Consider the following 16,177-nt stretch of genomic DNA (forward strand, 5'->3'; position numbering starts at 1 on the left):
ATTTAAAATAAAAACATTATAGTGAATTTTGAATTATACAACCTAATGAACCTGAGTCTAGCTCAACAAAATGGAACTTAACCCAAGTTTAGAGAAATGGGATTGGCTTGGGCTTGGGTTGAGTAGCTCGAATTAAGCATCAGATTATGTTGGGTGTTGATTGTTTATTTTGGATTAAGTTTGCATTATCCATCGTCTTGAACCACTTGCCCGGTTGCAATCATAGTTTGAACACATTTTATGTGTTTTATTTTTTAAAATAAAAAGTAATATTAATTTTTGTATAAAATATAATAACTCCGTGTAAAAAAATATGTACTTGACTTATATCCTTAAAAATTAATTAAATTTTTTTTAATACTCTTAAGTGTATTTTATGTAAGAGTTATTATCATTTTTTATTTTTTAAAAATAGAAAATAAAAAATGCATCCAAACCCACATTAAAGTAAAATTTCACATATTTCATTATAAAGATAAAAATATTTGATAATTAAAATATTAAATAAAATAATAAATAAGTTCGAAATTAAAATTTTAATTCATTTAAAATTTTTTATTGTAATATATTATAAACAAAATTAAATAATTAATATTTAAAAATAAAACCTAAAAATTATTTTAAAAATAATATTTTTATAAATTTTAAATTTTAAATAAATCAAATGGATTAAAACCTTATTAATATATTTAATAATTTAGAATCATATTTAACCACTTATATGTGTTAATAAATACATAATAACATCATCAAATCGATTTATTAAAAGAATTAAAGAAATGGTTCGAATTTGTATAATAAATGTTACAATGCTTCCAATGTAATTATTAAAGGATTATTTGATTAAAAAGTAATTGAAAATTTAATTTTAAAAATTTATTCTTTTATATTTTTTATTTTATTTGAATAAAAATATCTTTATTATTATTTTTATTTATAAAAATAATATTTTAAAAAAAATTATATGTAAATATTTGAAGTAGTAAATGATATTTATATTTTAAAAAAGAATGAGTTATTTTTCAAATAAAAATATGGAAAAGATTAAAGAGAAATGAAAATTATTTTATTTCATTTAATCTATTAATCCATTTATTAAATGGAAATTAGGATTTTGAGTTGAGTGAGTATTGGGTATTTCCATGTCACATCACGCGACATGGAAATGGGAATCAAGTGATACAAAATATAATATAAAAAAAGAAGGGGGGTTGGCTGAGGTGTGATCCATTGACGTTGTGCCACGTGGAAATCTACGGGTTGGGGAAATCAGGCACATAGCGAAAAAGAAGGAGACGTGGGAGATGATGATTGGGTGGTCACCCTGTTCGAGTGTCGAGAGCGGAGGACAGAGGGCAGAAAGCAGGGTGGGGGGACAGCGTGACCCCTAATGGGAAAACATGGCAGTAGGAATAATCTATTGGTGTAGGATACCCAACACCCCTGCTGACCGCTGAGTCCTGCCCTTCCTCCACAGAAACAAAATTTTCTTCTTTCATCCTCTCAACTTCAAGCCTTTCATTGCAATTTGCTTGAAGGAAACATTTAGGGACACTGTCCCCTGTTAGCTACATTCACCACATATTCAAAGTTTGGCCATTCTTGACATCAACACATGTGCCTTGGTCCTATGCCCTCAAATCCCCAAAATCCATATTCTCATGCAAAAAATGAAAATGTACTCTTCTCCCAATTGGGGACAACCCTCACTGCACCCCTTACCCCAACCATACTTAAACTAAGTGATGGTATTGTGGCTTAAAGACACCTATAGCTTCGCTGGATATCAAACACCCCACTACCCATTCCCACCCATACAGCTATTTTTAGTGCATTCGGCTTCAATTGCACATGCCCCCAATTAGATTATTCATTTTTCCTTCTCCATTTTATTGGGTTGGGGTATCTCCCATGGTCAAGAAGATGTTGACATTTGAAGGATAGATAAGATTTTTTTCTTTCTTTCTTTGAATTGAAAAAACTAACCCTACCCAAAGCTAAGGCCCTAAGCCATGTTGCTTGGCAGGAGCATCCCATTTAAGATATAAAATAATGGATTAGATAAATCAGATATGAACATATGCATGTGGGTTGTGACTTCACTGACTTGTGGTGGGTCATTTCCATCTCCCGGAAAAGGGGGCTGTGAATATGAAATGAAGTTCCTTCACTCAATCACTCAACAGCCTAAACACCCTTTGCATTCCTTTCTATTTTTGTATGCCTTCTGTCTGCTAATTAATACATTCATTAATCATACCAACTTACCTAATTTAATTTCTTAAGATTATGTTTGGTTACAAAGGAAAAAGAATATTAAGATATAGAAAGAAATTTAAATTAATTAAAAATTCGATTTTAAAATTATTTAATCTTTATACCATTGAAAAAAACAAATGAAATGGATATTTATTAATTTTGAATTTATTTTTTATTTTATTTTATTTTTCTCTATTTTCTTTTCTTCACATTTTCCTTTAAAATTTTTAGAAACTTATAGTTATTTTAATTTATTAAGTATTTACTCCAAATAATTTTTTTCTCTCTAAATTTTGCAAAGTTAAATTATGTTCATGTTTACATTTTTTAAACTAAATGTGCTTTCTAGAATCACTCTCAAACTAACTTCTAGGCTACATCAAATATTTGAAAATGTTTTCTTATACTTGTTTTTAAAAGTTATTTTTGAGGTAAGGAACAAAAAAAACATTTTTAAAAATATTTTTAAAAAATAAGGGTATTTCACAAAATACTTTTAAAAATGCTTTAAAAAAATTGTATAAAATATTTCTTCTTAAAAAATGGGTTTTTACTTACAAATAAATATTTTTTAGTGAAATATGAATTATTTAACAATAAGTAATAATGGTTAATGATATTTTGTTTTAAATGAATTTAAAAATAACAAAGTTTGTACTTTTAATATCTAAATAAATCAAGTTTTTAATTATATGTACACATTTAGTATTGTAACGGGGATAAAGTATTTTACATTAGATTTTATTCAATCCACAATTAATTGTATGGATTTTTTTAAATTCCAAATCTCACTTTATTTACTTTCATTTGATTTAGAAACATTTGCCTAATGAAAAAACTCAAAAAATATAGTTTTGTTTATAGATGAAACAATAAAGCCACCACTTATTATATAACGGTTTTTGTCTATTATTTTCCAATACTAGTTGGATCTATTTTTGAGTTCCAAAATATTTCAAAAATTAATTAAAACCATTAATAAATTCAACATATTAAGTATTGTTTGATTTAAATAGTAAATAAATATATATATATATATATATAGTTCCACGCATAAAATAAATATCAAAGTTATTCTACATCAATTATTGTCCGTACATTTTTAATATTAATTGGATCATTATTTGAATTTTAAGTTATTTTTAAAAAATTACAAAATTTAATGCATTTAATCTTACTTTATGTGAAATGACAAAACTAATAACTGTTATGTGATTTTTAATGTAAATTTGATTGATTTCGAGAATGAATTTGTAAAGAAAAAGTTCATGAAAAATTCGTTCTTTCCTAGTGCAAAGAATGAATTAGATATGTGATTTTCTAATATTAATTTGATTAGTTTTGAGTTACATAACTTGTTAGTATTAATTTAATCAATTTTGTATTTAAAATCATTTTTAAAAATTAAGAAATTTTATGCATCGAGTATTGTTTTATTTGAAATCTATTTATTTAATGAAAATTTTACAAAAAATATGATTTGATATATTATGACATGATCAATTCCCACATCAAAATTTTCAGTAAATTAAATTATCACTAAACCAGTCTTCAAAATTGTGGTTTCTCAATTCAATAAAATTTGGGTTTACTAATTACACACATTTGACATGTGACATATATTCAAAAGTTTATACGTGACAAAATTTGGAATACTACAAAATTTAGTTTTGCAAATAAAATAAAATATTTCAATTGAAGTTATCGGTATGCGATTCAAATATAATTGGCTATTTAGACCTCCAGGGCAAGATGAAACAATCAACTGTCTCTTTGTCTAGTCTGTTTGAGGTGCAAATGGCTTTGTTCCCTGCATAAAAGAACGTTTGGACGGGTTGTCTAGGTATGCTCCTCTGATGCTTAAGTCAGCAATTGGGTTGAGCAAGTGAAGGGTGATTGTAAAAAAGAAAAGCAACATATCTTTCTTGGATTGTGAGTTGCTATTTATCCTTGCTTACATATAAACATTTTCAGGCGTCTTAATAACATCTTAATTGCACTTGATTGTACGATATTATGACATTGACTACAGATGCATAACGGTTGTCTTGCTTTGATGAGTTATCAATAATGGAATGTCTTCTCGTAATGATTGTATTAATTATGGAATGTGTCTAGTGCACAATCTGTCTTGAAGGTGAGTAAATGCTCGAAGGTTAGTCATGTGTCATTCTTGTTGTTTCCATTTCCAAATCATCCATCTTCATTCTGGTTTTGGGGATAGATGAACCATCCACACAACCTTAAGCCTTTCTAGCAAAGGGTCACAAGGGCAAATGGATGTTGGAAGACCTTATAAAAAGGTCCCACATAAGCCAAAAGAGAATTAAAAATAAATATTCTCTCATTAATAGATTTTTAAATGAAACAAATCTTTGGATTAAAAATACATATGGTCTTATTGTCAAGTTTCCTTATTAAAAGAGACAAATTGCTAAATAATCATGTGATAAATAATTATTTAAAAATCAAAATTTAATATTACATTATCAATACTTTATTTTTAATATATTATTAAACTAATAGTGTATTTGATAATGATTTAAAAAAAATATTTTTTATTATTTTTAATACTTAAAATTTTTTATTTTTTAAGTATAAGAAATATTAAAATATTTCCTAAAATCATTATTAAACACGTTTTATTTTTTTAGTAATTTTAAAAAATATTTCTAATTTTTTAAATATTTGAAAGAAACAAATTTTCTTGCGTTAAAAATATAAAAAAAAACTTCGTAAAATCATTAGTACACACATTCTAAACGGGCTTTAATGTTTTATTAGCAAAATAGAAAAGTTAAAGAAGGAAATGAAACAGATGTGACCTTGATTTTTAATAATATAATATAAAATTAAATTAATCAACACGTCTACCATCCATCTGACATCCCTTACAGCGCGTGCTTAAGACCACGTCAGTGGTCTCTCCGTTTTGAAATTTCTATATGTCAGAATCAGCCACGTGGCAAACACCTACTGGTCTGTCACAGTGGCACGCCGTACGTCGGGATTTGCAACCCCCCTTAAACCAGCCGGGATTTCGGCTCCAAATTTCCACACCTCACGCACTGGCACTACACCCCTTCTTTATTTTATTTCCTTAAATCAATTGTCAGATTATTTGCTAATCCTTTTTATATTTTTCAAATCATAGATATATTTAAAAATACAATTTTACCCTTATTGATTTTTGGGTATAAAGTATGATTTTTATTTATTTATTATTTGCTTTTGTGACGGGAATAACGAACCAAATTTATAATATTATATAAATTTGAGTAGTTGTTAATCCTATAAACACCTTTTTAAATCTTAAGAGTCTTTTGAGTTTAAAACGAATAATATTTATATAATTAGATACAGATTATTATAAATGATATCAAAACTAATCATTGATCTAATGTGAGGGTTTATTTGATCTCATAAGAAATATTTGACTATTTGATTTTGTAATTTTATAAAATAAAATAAATATATTATGTCTATATAAGAAATAATTTGTGATACCCTCGTATCAAAAGAAATTTTTTAGCATTATATAAATATAAAGGTGATAATCCATGTCGGATAATTGAAAAATTTTTTAGGCACTATTTAGATATGGGTCCATCCTTTTCAATCATGTAGATAAATTTTAAAATTGTGAATACCCTTTATAATACAATTAAATTAAAACCTAAATTGTATTTATCGGTTGATAAAATGTAGTAAAACTATTTTATTTATTCAGTAAAAAAGAAAAATATAAAAATATTTAAAGCCCAATAAATAAGGGACAATAAAGAGTGTAGTGATAAGGACACAACAAAATAATCCAACGGCGAATATGTGATAGCAACCGCCAGTAACGAGCGTAAGATCGTGGCATGTCAGCAGCTCGGTCAAAGCTGGTGGACCCCAGCACCCACCTATCCAGGAAACACGGCCTGCGGGACCCGCACGTGTTCCATTTAATATATATATATAGAGAGAGAAACATTTAATTAAACAAATAATATTAATTAATGATTGGAGGGAAAAGAGTGTCAGTCGTTAAATTTATCGCAATTGCACTCTAAAGTCCTCCCACCCGCTTCATGTTTACGTTACGCTCCCTTCTTCTCATTTCTATTCATTATTCTTGTTTATTTTATTTAAAAAATAATTAAATGCCAAAATTTTAGAAATAATATTGAAAATTTGTAGATTAATAATATTTTAGAAGGATTCAAAATACAATATCGTTCAGAGGGCAAGCTTTTAATTTTGGGTGATGGGAAAGAGGGGTTTAAATTTAAAAGCAAACAAAAATAATAATAATAAAAGAAAAAAAAGCAGAGGTGTCAAGGTCACCATGTGGGGGGACCACATAGCCGCCGACAAGGATAGCCACGTAAGCAGGTAGTTAAGACTAATTAGAGGGTGGAGTGGAAGTCGTAATTAATTACAACTTAATCAGAAGTTTAATCATAATAATTAGCAAAAATGGGTTGTCCCGGGTCTTTCCCCCAGCCCATGTGAAGTCAATGGAAGGCTGTAAATTTGAGTGGTTGGGAGGAAGTTTTGGTAACCAAAAAGGAATTCATATTTGGTGGTATGACTTATGAGGAATGGAGTGAATGAAGATGCAATAAAAGCAAGTGATTAAAACCAAAAGCGAAAATGCTATAATTTAATCATCCAAATCCACATCCAGGGGTAGAATGGGAATATAAAGTTCGAAAATTAACCATGGTTAAGGAGGTGAATTATAGTCAACCTGTGTGGAGTAGCAGGAGGAAAGGGAGAAAGAAAGAGAAAAGAGAGAGAGAAAGTGTCTGGTTGATGTTGGGGAAGAGAGGGGGCAAACCTCCTGCCATTTGGTCTCTGAATAACTCAGCACCCGTCCTAAGAAATTCCCTTTTTTCTCTTTTGTTTTGTTTTCTTTTCTTCTTCTCTCTAAAGTTTCCTTGTCTCTCGGCTTTCCGCCGGCTCGCTTTTCCGGCAGCTTCGGCGGAATTCCCCAGCCCCTATCTCGAACACTGACCAAATTCTCACTTTCTGTTTTGGGGGTTTCTTTTTTCTTTAGCTTTGGTTTTGTTGTTTTGAGCTGATCTGTGTTCTGTTGAGAGAATCACCCTACTATTCGGCGTTTGGATCTATCTGTCAGCTGAGTTTTAGCTGTTCCGAGCTCGATTTCTGGGGTTTTCCTTGCTCTTCCGGATTGTGATCCGGAGGAAGATGCCGCCGGCGAGATGACTGGGTGAAAGTTTGCAATTGTTTTATTGGCCCACTGGTGATACGAGTTGCCGGAATTTGTGCAATGAAGGCGCCTACGAACGGTGCTGCGGCTGCGGCGACGGCAGCCCCGAATCCATGCGAAGGTCAGCTCTCTGTTTGTCTCTCTGAAAGTATCTCCAGCGGCTCTGAGATGAGAAGTATTTGTCTTTTTTTTCGCCTTCGTTTTCTTCGTTCCGACTTTGTCGGACTTCCTTGTCTTCCAATCAAAGCTCAAGTTTTCTTTTTCTATTTCTTTTCTTCGTTTAGATTTTTAGTGCTTTTTACCCCAAAATTGGGACTCGGAATCTTTATTCATAACCGGCTTGTAAGACTCCAAAACACAGCTTTTCCTGCGTTTTCTCGTGAACCAAACAAATGGAGGCCATATATTTATACATGTGTTAAACTTTTTTTGACGAATGGTTTGAATGACACGTGTTGTTCCAGGAGAGAAAAAGAGCATCAACCCAGAGCTATGGCAGGCGTGCGCCGGACCTCTAGTGAACTTGCCGCCGGCGGGGACGCTCGTCGTCTATTTTCCACAAGGCCACAGTGAACAGGTGAGTGTTGTCTGGCTAACATGAGCAGGGATCAGTGAATCTTTAAACCATCTCTGTATCTGTAAAGATGTTGTGGGTTTGCATTCAGTGTTATTATGTGCACCCCCCGTTGAGTTCAGCTTGGACCAGGTGCTGGGTGGGGGTGGTTGAAAAAAGAAAACAAACAGGGTGGGGTTGGTTTTGGACTAACTTGCGCCGGTTCTGGTGTTGGAGAAATTACTCATTTGCCGTAGATTGAGGTTATGATTGGCTATTATAAATCATTATGTGAAAGCTAGGTAATTAAGTAAAACTACCCAATAATCATTGCATATTGTTTTGGTGGAACCATTTGTCATTAGAGTTTTTGGGTGGGAATTAGTAAAATATCATTACAGTTTTGTATATCATCTGTGAGATTCTTTCTTCTACTTTGAATGAAAATTTGTGTTTGGCTGATCAAGCTTCAAGATTCATCAATGAAACTATTGTTGCACTCAAAGCACACAAATCCCAGATGCTAATGTTTTTTTTTTTTTTTTTTTTCTTTTAAGTTTTCTGCTGTTCAGAAATAAATCTGTGTTAACTTGTTGAGAATATTTCTATTTTTAGGTTGCAGCATCTATGAAGAAAGATGTGGACGCTCAAATCCCAAACTATCCGAATCTTCCCTCGAGGCTGCTATGCATCCTCCATAATGTCACTTTGCATGTATGATGATTTTATCCATCTTCTATATGTTTCTTGCAAAAATTTCATAATATGCTTGTCTTCAAGCTCCTTCATTGTCATGTTTGCTTTCGTAGGCGGATCCGGAAACCGATGAAGTATATGCTCAGATGACACTCCAACCAGTTCCTGCTGTAAGGGCTTACATTCTGAATTATTTAGGATGCTTATTTCGTGCTAAAAATCTACAACTATGAAGTGGTTGTTTTTTCTGATACAGAATAGTAATGGATAATTTTTCAGTTTATCCATTTTATATAATGAAGGGAACCAACTGGAGTGATGTAGGCAACGAATTGCTTTTTCAATATGTAGGACATAGAGAAAATGACCTTGTCATGTTCCAATTTCCCATCTTTTAAGCTGAATCTATCAAGATTTTGATATGCAGTATGACAAGGAATCATTGTTGAGATCAGACCTTGCACTCAAGACAAATAAACCACAAACAGATTTTTTCTGTAAAACTTTGACAGCAAGTGACACAAGCACACATGGAGGTTTCTCGGTACCACGCCGTGCAGCAGAGAAGATTTTCCCTCCTCTTGTAAGCAGTGGTTCCTTATTGAAAAGTTTTCTTTGTTGATTTTGGAGTTTCATTGGGTTCCTTTTTCTTTATAGGATTTCTCTATGCAACCACCTGCGCAAGAACTTGTGGCAAAGGACTTGCATGATAATGTATGGACCTTTCGTCATATCTACCGTGGTAGGTTCATTTTGTTGCCATTTGAAAGCTCATTGATTGGCCATAAAGCGCTTTTTCCCCATAATTGCCATGTTTGTTTGTTATCCTATTCCTCAACAACTGATACCTGGCACCTGGTTTTCTCTTAACCCAGGGCAACCAAAACGCCACTTGCTGACGACAGGGTGGAGCCTTTTTGTTAGTGGAAAGAGGCTTTTTGCAGGTGACGCAGTCTTGTTTATTAGGTAATGATCTTGAGTTTGGCTCCTCGAAGTATTCTATTCTGGATCGCAAATATTTACAATGAGGTTAATGCTAAATTTCTTATCTTGATAAAGCTTTGCACTTCACATAATCTTGCTTTTCTAGTTGAACTCGTTTTTGTATAGAGGCAGAGTCCTTTGTATGAACTGCAGTAATCTATAATGTTTGTGAGCAGGGATGAAAAGCAGCAGCTTCTCTTGGGCATTAGGCGGGCTAACAGGCAACCCACCAATTTATCATCATCAGTTTTGTCAAGTGATAGTATGCACATTGGGATCCTAGCGGCAGCAGCCCATGCAGCTGCAAACAATAGCCCTTTTACTGTGTTTTACAATCCAAGGTCAACCGTAAATTTTCTTTCATCTTCCAATATTTCTGTTCAGTTAATTACCTTGTTTGGTGTGAATTTCATTGTGAATCTAGAAAGATTTCAGTATATTATTATGCTTTGGATTGATTAAGTTTCTCTATTCTGAAAATTCTTCCTGAAATACTCTTTTTCTATTCAGGGCTAGCCCATCTGAATTTGTTATCCCTTTAGCCAAGTACTACAAGGCAGCCTACAGCAACCAAATATCTCTTGGCATGCGCTTCCGGATGATGTTTGAAACCGAAGAGTCGGGAACAAGAAGGTAATTCTGTTTGTCTTTATTCTCTCAGAAGGTTAAAATTTGCATGAATTATAAAAACGCAACATGGAACAATTGATGGTTCGATGCAAGACAACATAACATAAATTTTTAATTGTTTCAAATTTTTAGATGCTAGCTTTGCATTCCTAGGTGGCCTTACTATTGTGATTTCCTTTTTTTAATGTTTTAACTCACATCATGATTCCCAAATTTGTGATTCACTTTCTTGAATTTTTGAGAAATCAGATTGCCTTCACAAACAATGCAATGTGGGTTTTAAAAAACTGTTGGGCAATTTGAGAATGTAGATTGGAAGATAAAGAAGGAACTTTTTTTGCAGGTACATGGGTACAATTACAGGTATCAGTGATCTAGATCCTGTGAGATGGAAGAACTCACAATGGCGTAATTTGCAGGTAGAACTTGTGCCCTTTTTTTTGGTCATTAGAAACTCTTCTCTTTTCCCATGTACTAGTGTAGATGACCACTGTAATTACTCTACTCTCTTGAATAGGTTGGTTGGGATGAGTCAACTGCTGGGGAACGGAGGAACCGTGTCTCAATCTGGGAGATTGAACCAGTGACAGCCCCATTTTTTATCTGTCCTCCTCCATTCTTCCGATCAAAACGTCCGAGGCAACCAGGAATGCCAGGTATGAGCTATATCAATGCAATCTTTACTAATTAATATTGGGCTTATCAGTTTTTGATCTTTATTTGCTATATAATTATAGCTCACTATTTTCACAAATAAATGAAAACCAGTTCCTTGCTCAGATGTCACCTAGTTGGGATGTTGGTTAGAGCATCTCCCCTGGACATTCTAATACAGTTGGCTATTCCTTTCCTTTGATGGGACCACCAACAAGATGTCCTGATTGAAAGTGGATGTGGCATCAGCTGCGTCTAGTTATCTAATCAAAAGAGAATACATAAATGGTGTGGGGCAGGATTAATAGGTTAGATGCTCTTTTTTTCTGTCCTGAATGGGTCAATCTTTGACCTCCAAAAGTGTTTCTGGTGGGGTCTGTTATATGGTGGATGGTACCAAATCTGCCAAATATAAGATTGATATGATGTCTGTTGATAGCTTTGACTATTTTACTGCCAAATAGAAGACACTGTTTTCAGCTCTACCGTGACTTCAACTTTGTTATATCTGAACCATGTCTCTGTATCCAGATGATGAATCTTCTGATCTAGAGAATCTTTTCAAAAGGACAATGCCTTGGCTTGGTGATGATATCTGCATGAAAGATCCCCAGGCTGTCCATGGCCTGAGCTTAGTTCAATGGATGAACATGCAGCAAAACCCTCCCTTGGGTAACTCTGCACAACCAAACTACATGCATTCCTTATCAGGGTCTGTCATGCAAAACCTTGCAGGAGCAGATCTCTCCCGTCAGTTAGGCTTGTCAGCACCCCAAATCCCTCAGCAAAGCAACTTACAGTTCAATAATGCACAGAGGCCTCCTCAGCAAGTGCCACAGCTTGATCAGCTCACAAAGCTGCCTGCAACATTGAATCCATTGGGCTCTGTTATACAGCCACAGCAACAGTTGAATGATATTGCTCAGCAACCGAGGCAAAATTTGATGAATCAAACTCTACCCTCAAGCCAGGTTCAGGCTCAACTTCTGCAGCAGCCTCAAGCTCTGGTCCAAAACCACAATATTCTTCAGCAGCAACCATCTGTTCAAAATCAGCAGCTCCACAGAAACCTCCCTCAGAACCTGCAACAGCAGCAGCAACCACAGCAGCAACAACAACAAATCATGGGTCAAAATCAACAACAAAATCTGATGCCATCCCAGCCACCTGATCAAGCAAACCAACAATTGCAAATGTCTGACAATCAAATTCAGCTTCAACTGTTACAGAAGCTTCAGCAGCAACAGCAGTCCCTTCTAGCACAGCAGTCAACAATGCAACAAACTGCTCAACTTACTCAACTCCAAGATCCACAGAGGCAGCTCTTAGATGTGTCTCAGAACTTCTCCAGGTCTGTTGCATCTGGCCAAATACTGGAAATGCCTCAAGCAACATCCACCTCGCTCCCGCAATCGCTTGTTATTCCGCAGCAGATAACAAAGAGTAACAGCCAGACAAATGTTCGATTTTCTCATCCACCTCAGCAGCCAAAGCTTCAACAGCAGCAGCCTGGCATGCTGCCTGAATTGCCTGGGCATGTGGTACTTCCCCCAATGACAGCAACTAATCAGCTTTCCACTGCTGGAAGCAGTTTGCTGACTGGTGCTGCAGGAGCAGGGCAATCTGGGATTACCGATGATGTTCCATCTTGCTCCACCTCACCATCCACTAACAACTGCCCAAATGTAATTCAACCAATCTTGAATGGAAGAGCCCACCGAACCACAGCAATGGAGGAGATGGCTCAGTCCTCTGCCACTCTCTTGAGTGGCAGTGGCTTGGAGACTATATCAGCTAACGCTAACTTGGTTAAAGATTTTCAGCAGAAACCTGATATTAAGCCTTCTTTGAATATCTCCAAGAGTCATAACCAGGGATTTTTTGCCCCACAAACATATGTAAATGTTGCAGCAGTCCAGACTGATTACTTGGACACATCATCTTCAGCAACTTCGGTTTGCTTGTCACAGAATGACCACTTACAGCAGAATAACAACCCATTGTCTTTTAATCAGCCATCAATGATGTTCAGAGACACGAGTCAAGATAGAGAAGCTCAGGCAGACCCCAGGAACAATGTTCAGTTTGGTACTAACATTGATAGCCAATTGGGGATACCTATGTTGCCAGACCCCATACTTTCAAAGGGCATGGTGGGATCAGGGAAGGAGTTCTCAAATAATCTCTCTTCAGGAGGTCTGCTTGCCAACTATGAAAATCCCAAAGATGCTCAGCAGGATCTTTCATCCTCAATTGTTTCACAGTCATTTGGAGTTCCAGATATGGCATTCAATTCTATTGATTCCGCAATAAACGATAGCAGCTTCTTGAACAGGGGTCCATGGGCCCCAGCACCTCAATTTCAGCGGATGCGGACATATACGAAGGTTTGTTGTTTCAGAAAAAGAGTTTAGCAAAATGAGCTTTATGTCTCTCCTGGTCTCTTGTCTTATTAATGTAGGGTTCTGATTTAGCTCATTATTTTGCAAAGGTGTATAAGCGAGGAGCAGTAGGGAGATCCATTGATATCACCCGTTATTCAGGCTATGATGAGCTTAAACAAGATTTGGCTCGTAGGTTTGGTATAGAGGGACAGCTGGAGGACCGACAGAGGATAGGCTGGAAACTCGTGTACGTGGATCATGAGAATGACGTTCTGCTAGTGGGGGATGATCCTTGGGAGTAAGTTCTCTATTTCCTTAGTTAATAGAGCTCATTTTTATTCGTGGATTGTAATCTCTACATGCTTGTATACCTATGGATGCCAAACAAGACAATATGGGTGATATTCTCCAGGGCAAAAAATTCCAGCATAAGTTTTTGCATTGCAATTGCCCACCCCTAAAATAATGGGAAAAAGACCTATCTGTGCTTTCGTAAACCTTAGGGTCTATTGATTGTTGATGTTAGGAAGCTCATGATTGAATTGATCAGCCTTTCCTAGAAGGCAAAAATTTGAGTGAGTTTCTTGCCCCACTTATCAACCTGGTAACTTGAGATTGATTCCTGGTCTCAAAATTATTCCTAATTCCACTATTCAAAAAATGATTAAATATGGTTAATTTATGCCTGCTTATGCTGTCTGGTTTGGGGTATTTCAGGGAGTTTGTGAACTGTGTACGCTGCATCAAGATCCTTTCTCCTCAAGAAGTCCAGCAGATGAGCTTGGATGGAGATATTGGTAACAGTGTACTTCAGAATCAAGCCTGTAGTAGTTCTGATGGTGGCAATGCTTAAATAAATCTCTGCCAAAATCGTTGCCATTTTTCAGCTGCATTTTTAGGAATCTACCCATCATCAGCTCTCTGCATAACAGAGATGTTTTGCAACAGTGCCATGGTAGGGTTTTCCTTCATCAGCTTGAAGAGAAGGGCAAAGTAAATTAGGAAGACTATCCTTTGGCAGCTAGAGCTTGCTTCTTAAATTTTGTACCGGTTCAGAAATAGGAAACATTGGTGGAAATTTGAAGAAATACAAAAGCTGGGCAGTACCTGATTGACTGATTATGAAACAGCTTGGAAGGGATGGTACAAATTGTGTCCAAGGGAGAAGTATATTTTTAAAGTTGAGAGAAGAAGCTGGTTTAGGAATTGCCTTGAGAGATATACTTTGATGTATGCATGTTGTGACTTTGTGAGAGAGATTAGTAGTCATTTTTTACTCCCACTTCGTTTTTTTTTTTTAATCTTATCTTTTATTTTAAATGTCTCCCAACTCCAGGTGCATTGTAGAAAGCAAAAGCTCTAAATTTGTATTGGCTAGTTTTTTAGTGTATAAATGTGTAGATTTTTCTCCGTAAAAATGAAATTCCTTTTATGAATTTCAGGAGTTGAGGTTGTTTACTTTGGTAGATTTGACACACACTACCCTCAGCCTCCATCAGGCAGGCGGTAAAGGAATATTTGGATCATCATGTATGTCAATGATATATAATAGAAGGCCGAGAGGGATATAAAATCTTTTAGCTGATTTCTTTCTCTATGTCCCCACCCTTTCCAGCACGGCTGGTAATTGCACCATAGAATTTTCAAGGAGAAATTTTTTAGCAGTATGCAGCAAATGTGGCCCATCTACCATTATTGTGATGATCCCAAGTTCTCTACTACTCTGTGTCACCCAATAATTTATACCTATCATTTTCTCCCAGTTGCAAGCAGAGGGGGCCGCCCATTTTATTATTGTCTGATGTTTTTGGGACATGGATCCAAGAGCACCACTTTTTGAGTGGATTCGCCTTTAACCTTTTCCCACTTGAGCCTAAATATTCCCAGATTCAACATTTTAACTGTAAGAAATGATGCCCCCAGGGAAAACCCAGCTTTGATGATTACATCTTCTCCATCATATTATATTCAATCGCATATGCTATTTGCCATTCACTGGCTTTACTTAAAGTTTGTTTTCTTGTGTCTTCTGATTTCTAATAAACTTCTTTTTCAAATAAAGAACAATTTTCTACTATATTCAAAACCTCACTTGCAACTAATACTGATGAAGCCATTTTATCCATAATTAATTTTCTACCCAACCAACCAAAAGGATTTAGAAAATACAAATGCTCCCCTATGAAATTGGAAGATGAGAATTGGGAGCATAGGAATGAAGAGTTGTAAAAAGTGAAGACTGGGGTGAGAGTTGATGTGTGTCCTAATGGGGCTTGTGTTGTGTTAAAAAGACCATGGGATATACATACACAAAGGTACCGCTACCATCTAAACTGAATTAAGACCCACGTATTTACCAATATCATGTCACAGACTCAGAATCCATCACAAGTAGCCCAGAACATGAATAACCCCTATTTACCAACTGGATATCCAAACATTTAAAAGAATTGTAGCAATAATTCAATTTGTCTATGGAAAAAGACACAAGATAACATGTTTGGTAACTTCATATTCATTCCAAGACACAGACCCTTCAACATACCTATTTTCAAATGCTTAGGGGCCTGACAAGGGAACATTGGTGGGCCATTACATGTTCAAGCTGAATTCATAGTGATACGCACAAGACAACTATTAAATGTGTCAATTTATCACTCTACTCGTTGTGCCTCCTATATTCAACACCCCTTGCACTCAAATCACTTATCACATCACTTGTGCAAGTTGCAAACTTTTCAAAGGTGGAAGATGCACTCATGGCACAAACGTCTTCCATAACCTAGTGCAATTCAA

At 35.1% G+C, this 16,177-nt stretch overlaps 1 protein-coding gene across 1 annotated transcript; it reads left to right on the top strand.

Annotated features, from left to right (window-relative positions):
* Positions 1-6,887: 6,887 nt before the first annotated feature.
* Positions 6,888-14,817, top strand: LOC100263801 (auxin response factor 19). The gene is made up of 14 exons (XM_010658398.3): positions 6,888-7,601; positions 7,945-8,057; positions 8,649-8,747; positions 8,843-8,899; positions 9,157-9,312; positions 9,387-9,471; positions 9,605-9,695; positions 9,890-10,054; positions 10,224-10,346; positions 10,687-10,762; positions 10,861-10,999; positions 11,529-13,384; positions 13,489-13,679; positions 14,099-14,817. Exons 1-14 carry the CDS (start codon positions 7,541-7,543, stop codon positions 14,232-14,234), a joined length of 3,348 nt encoding a protein of 1,115 aa, XP_010656700.1. The 5' UTR covers positions 6,888-7,540; the 3' UTR covers positions 14,235-14,817.
* The last annotated feature ends 1,360 nt before the right edge of the window (positions 14,818-16,177 follow it).

Source organism: Vitis vinifera, chromosome 11 (genome assembly GCF_030704535.1).
Source record: "Vitis vinifera cultivar Pinot Noir 40024 chromosome 11, ASM3070453v1".
NCBI lineage: Eukaryota > Viridiplantae > Streptophyta > Magnoliopsida > Vitales > Vitaceae > Vitis > Vitis vinifera.

Coding starts and splice junctions, on each gene's coding strand:
- LOC100263801 (XM_010658398.3), top strand. CDS start 7,541: ATGAAGGCGCCTACGAACGGTGCTGCGGCTGCGGCGACGGCAGCCCCG. Junction 8,900..9,156: donor CACTCCAACCAGTTCCTGCT/GTAAGGGCTTAC, acceptor TTTGATATGCAG/TATGACAAGGAATCATTGTT. Junction 10,763..10,860: donor CACAATGGCGTAATTTGCAG/GTAGAACTTGTG, acceptor TCTCTTGAATAG/GTTGGTTGGGATGAGTCAAC.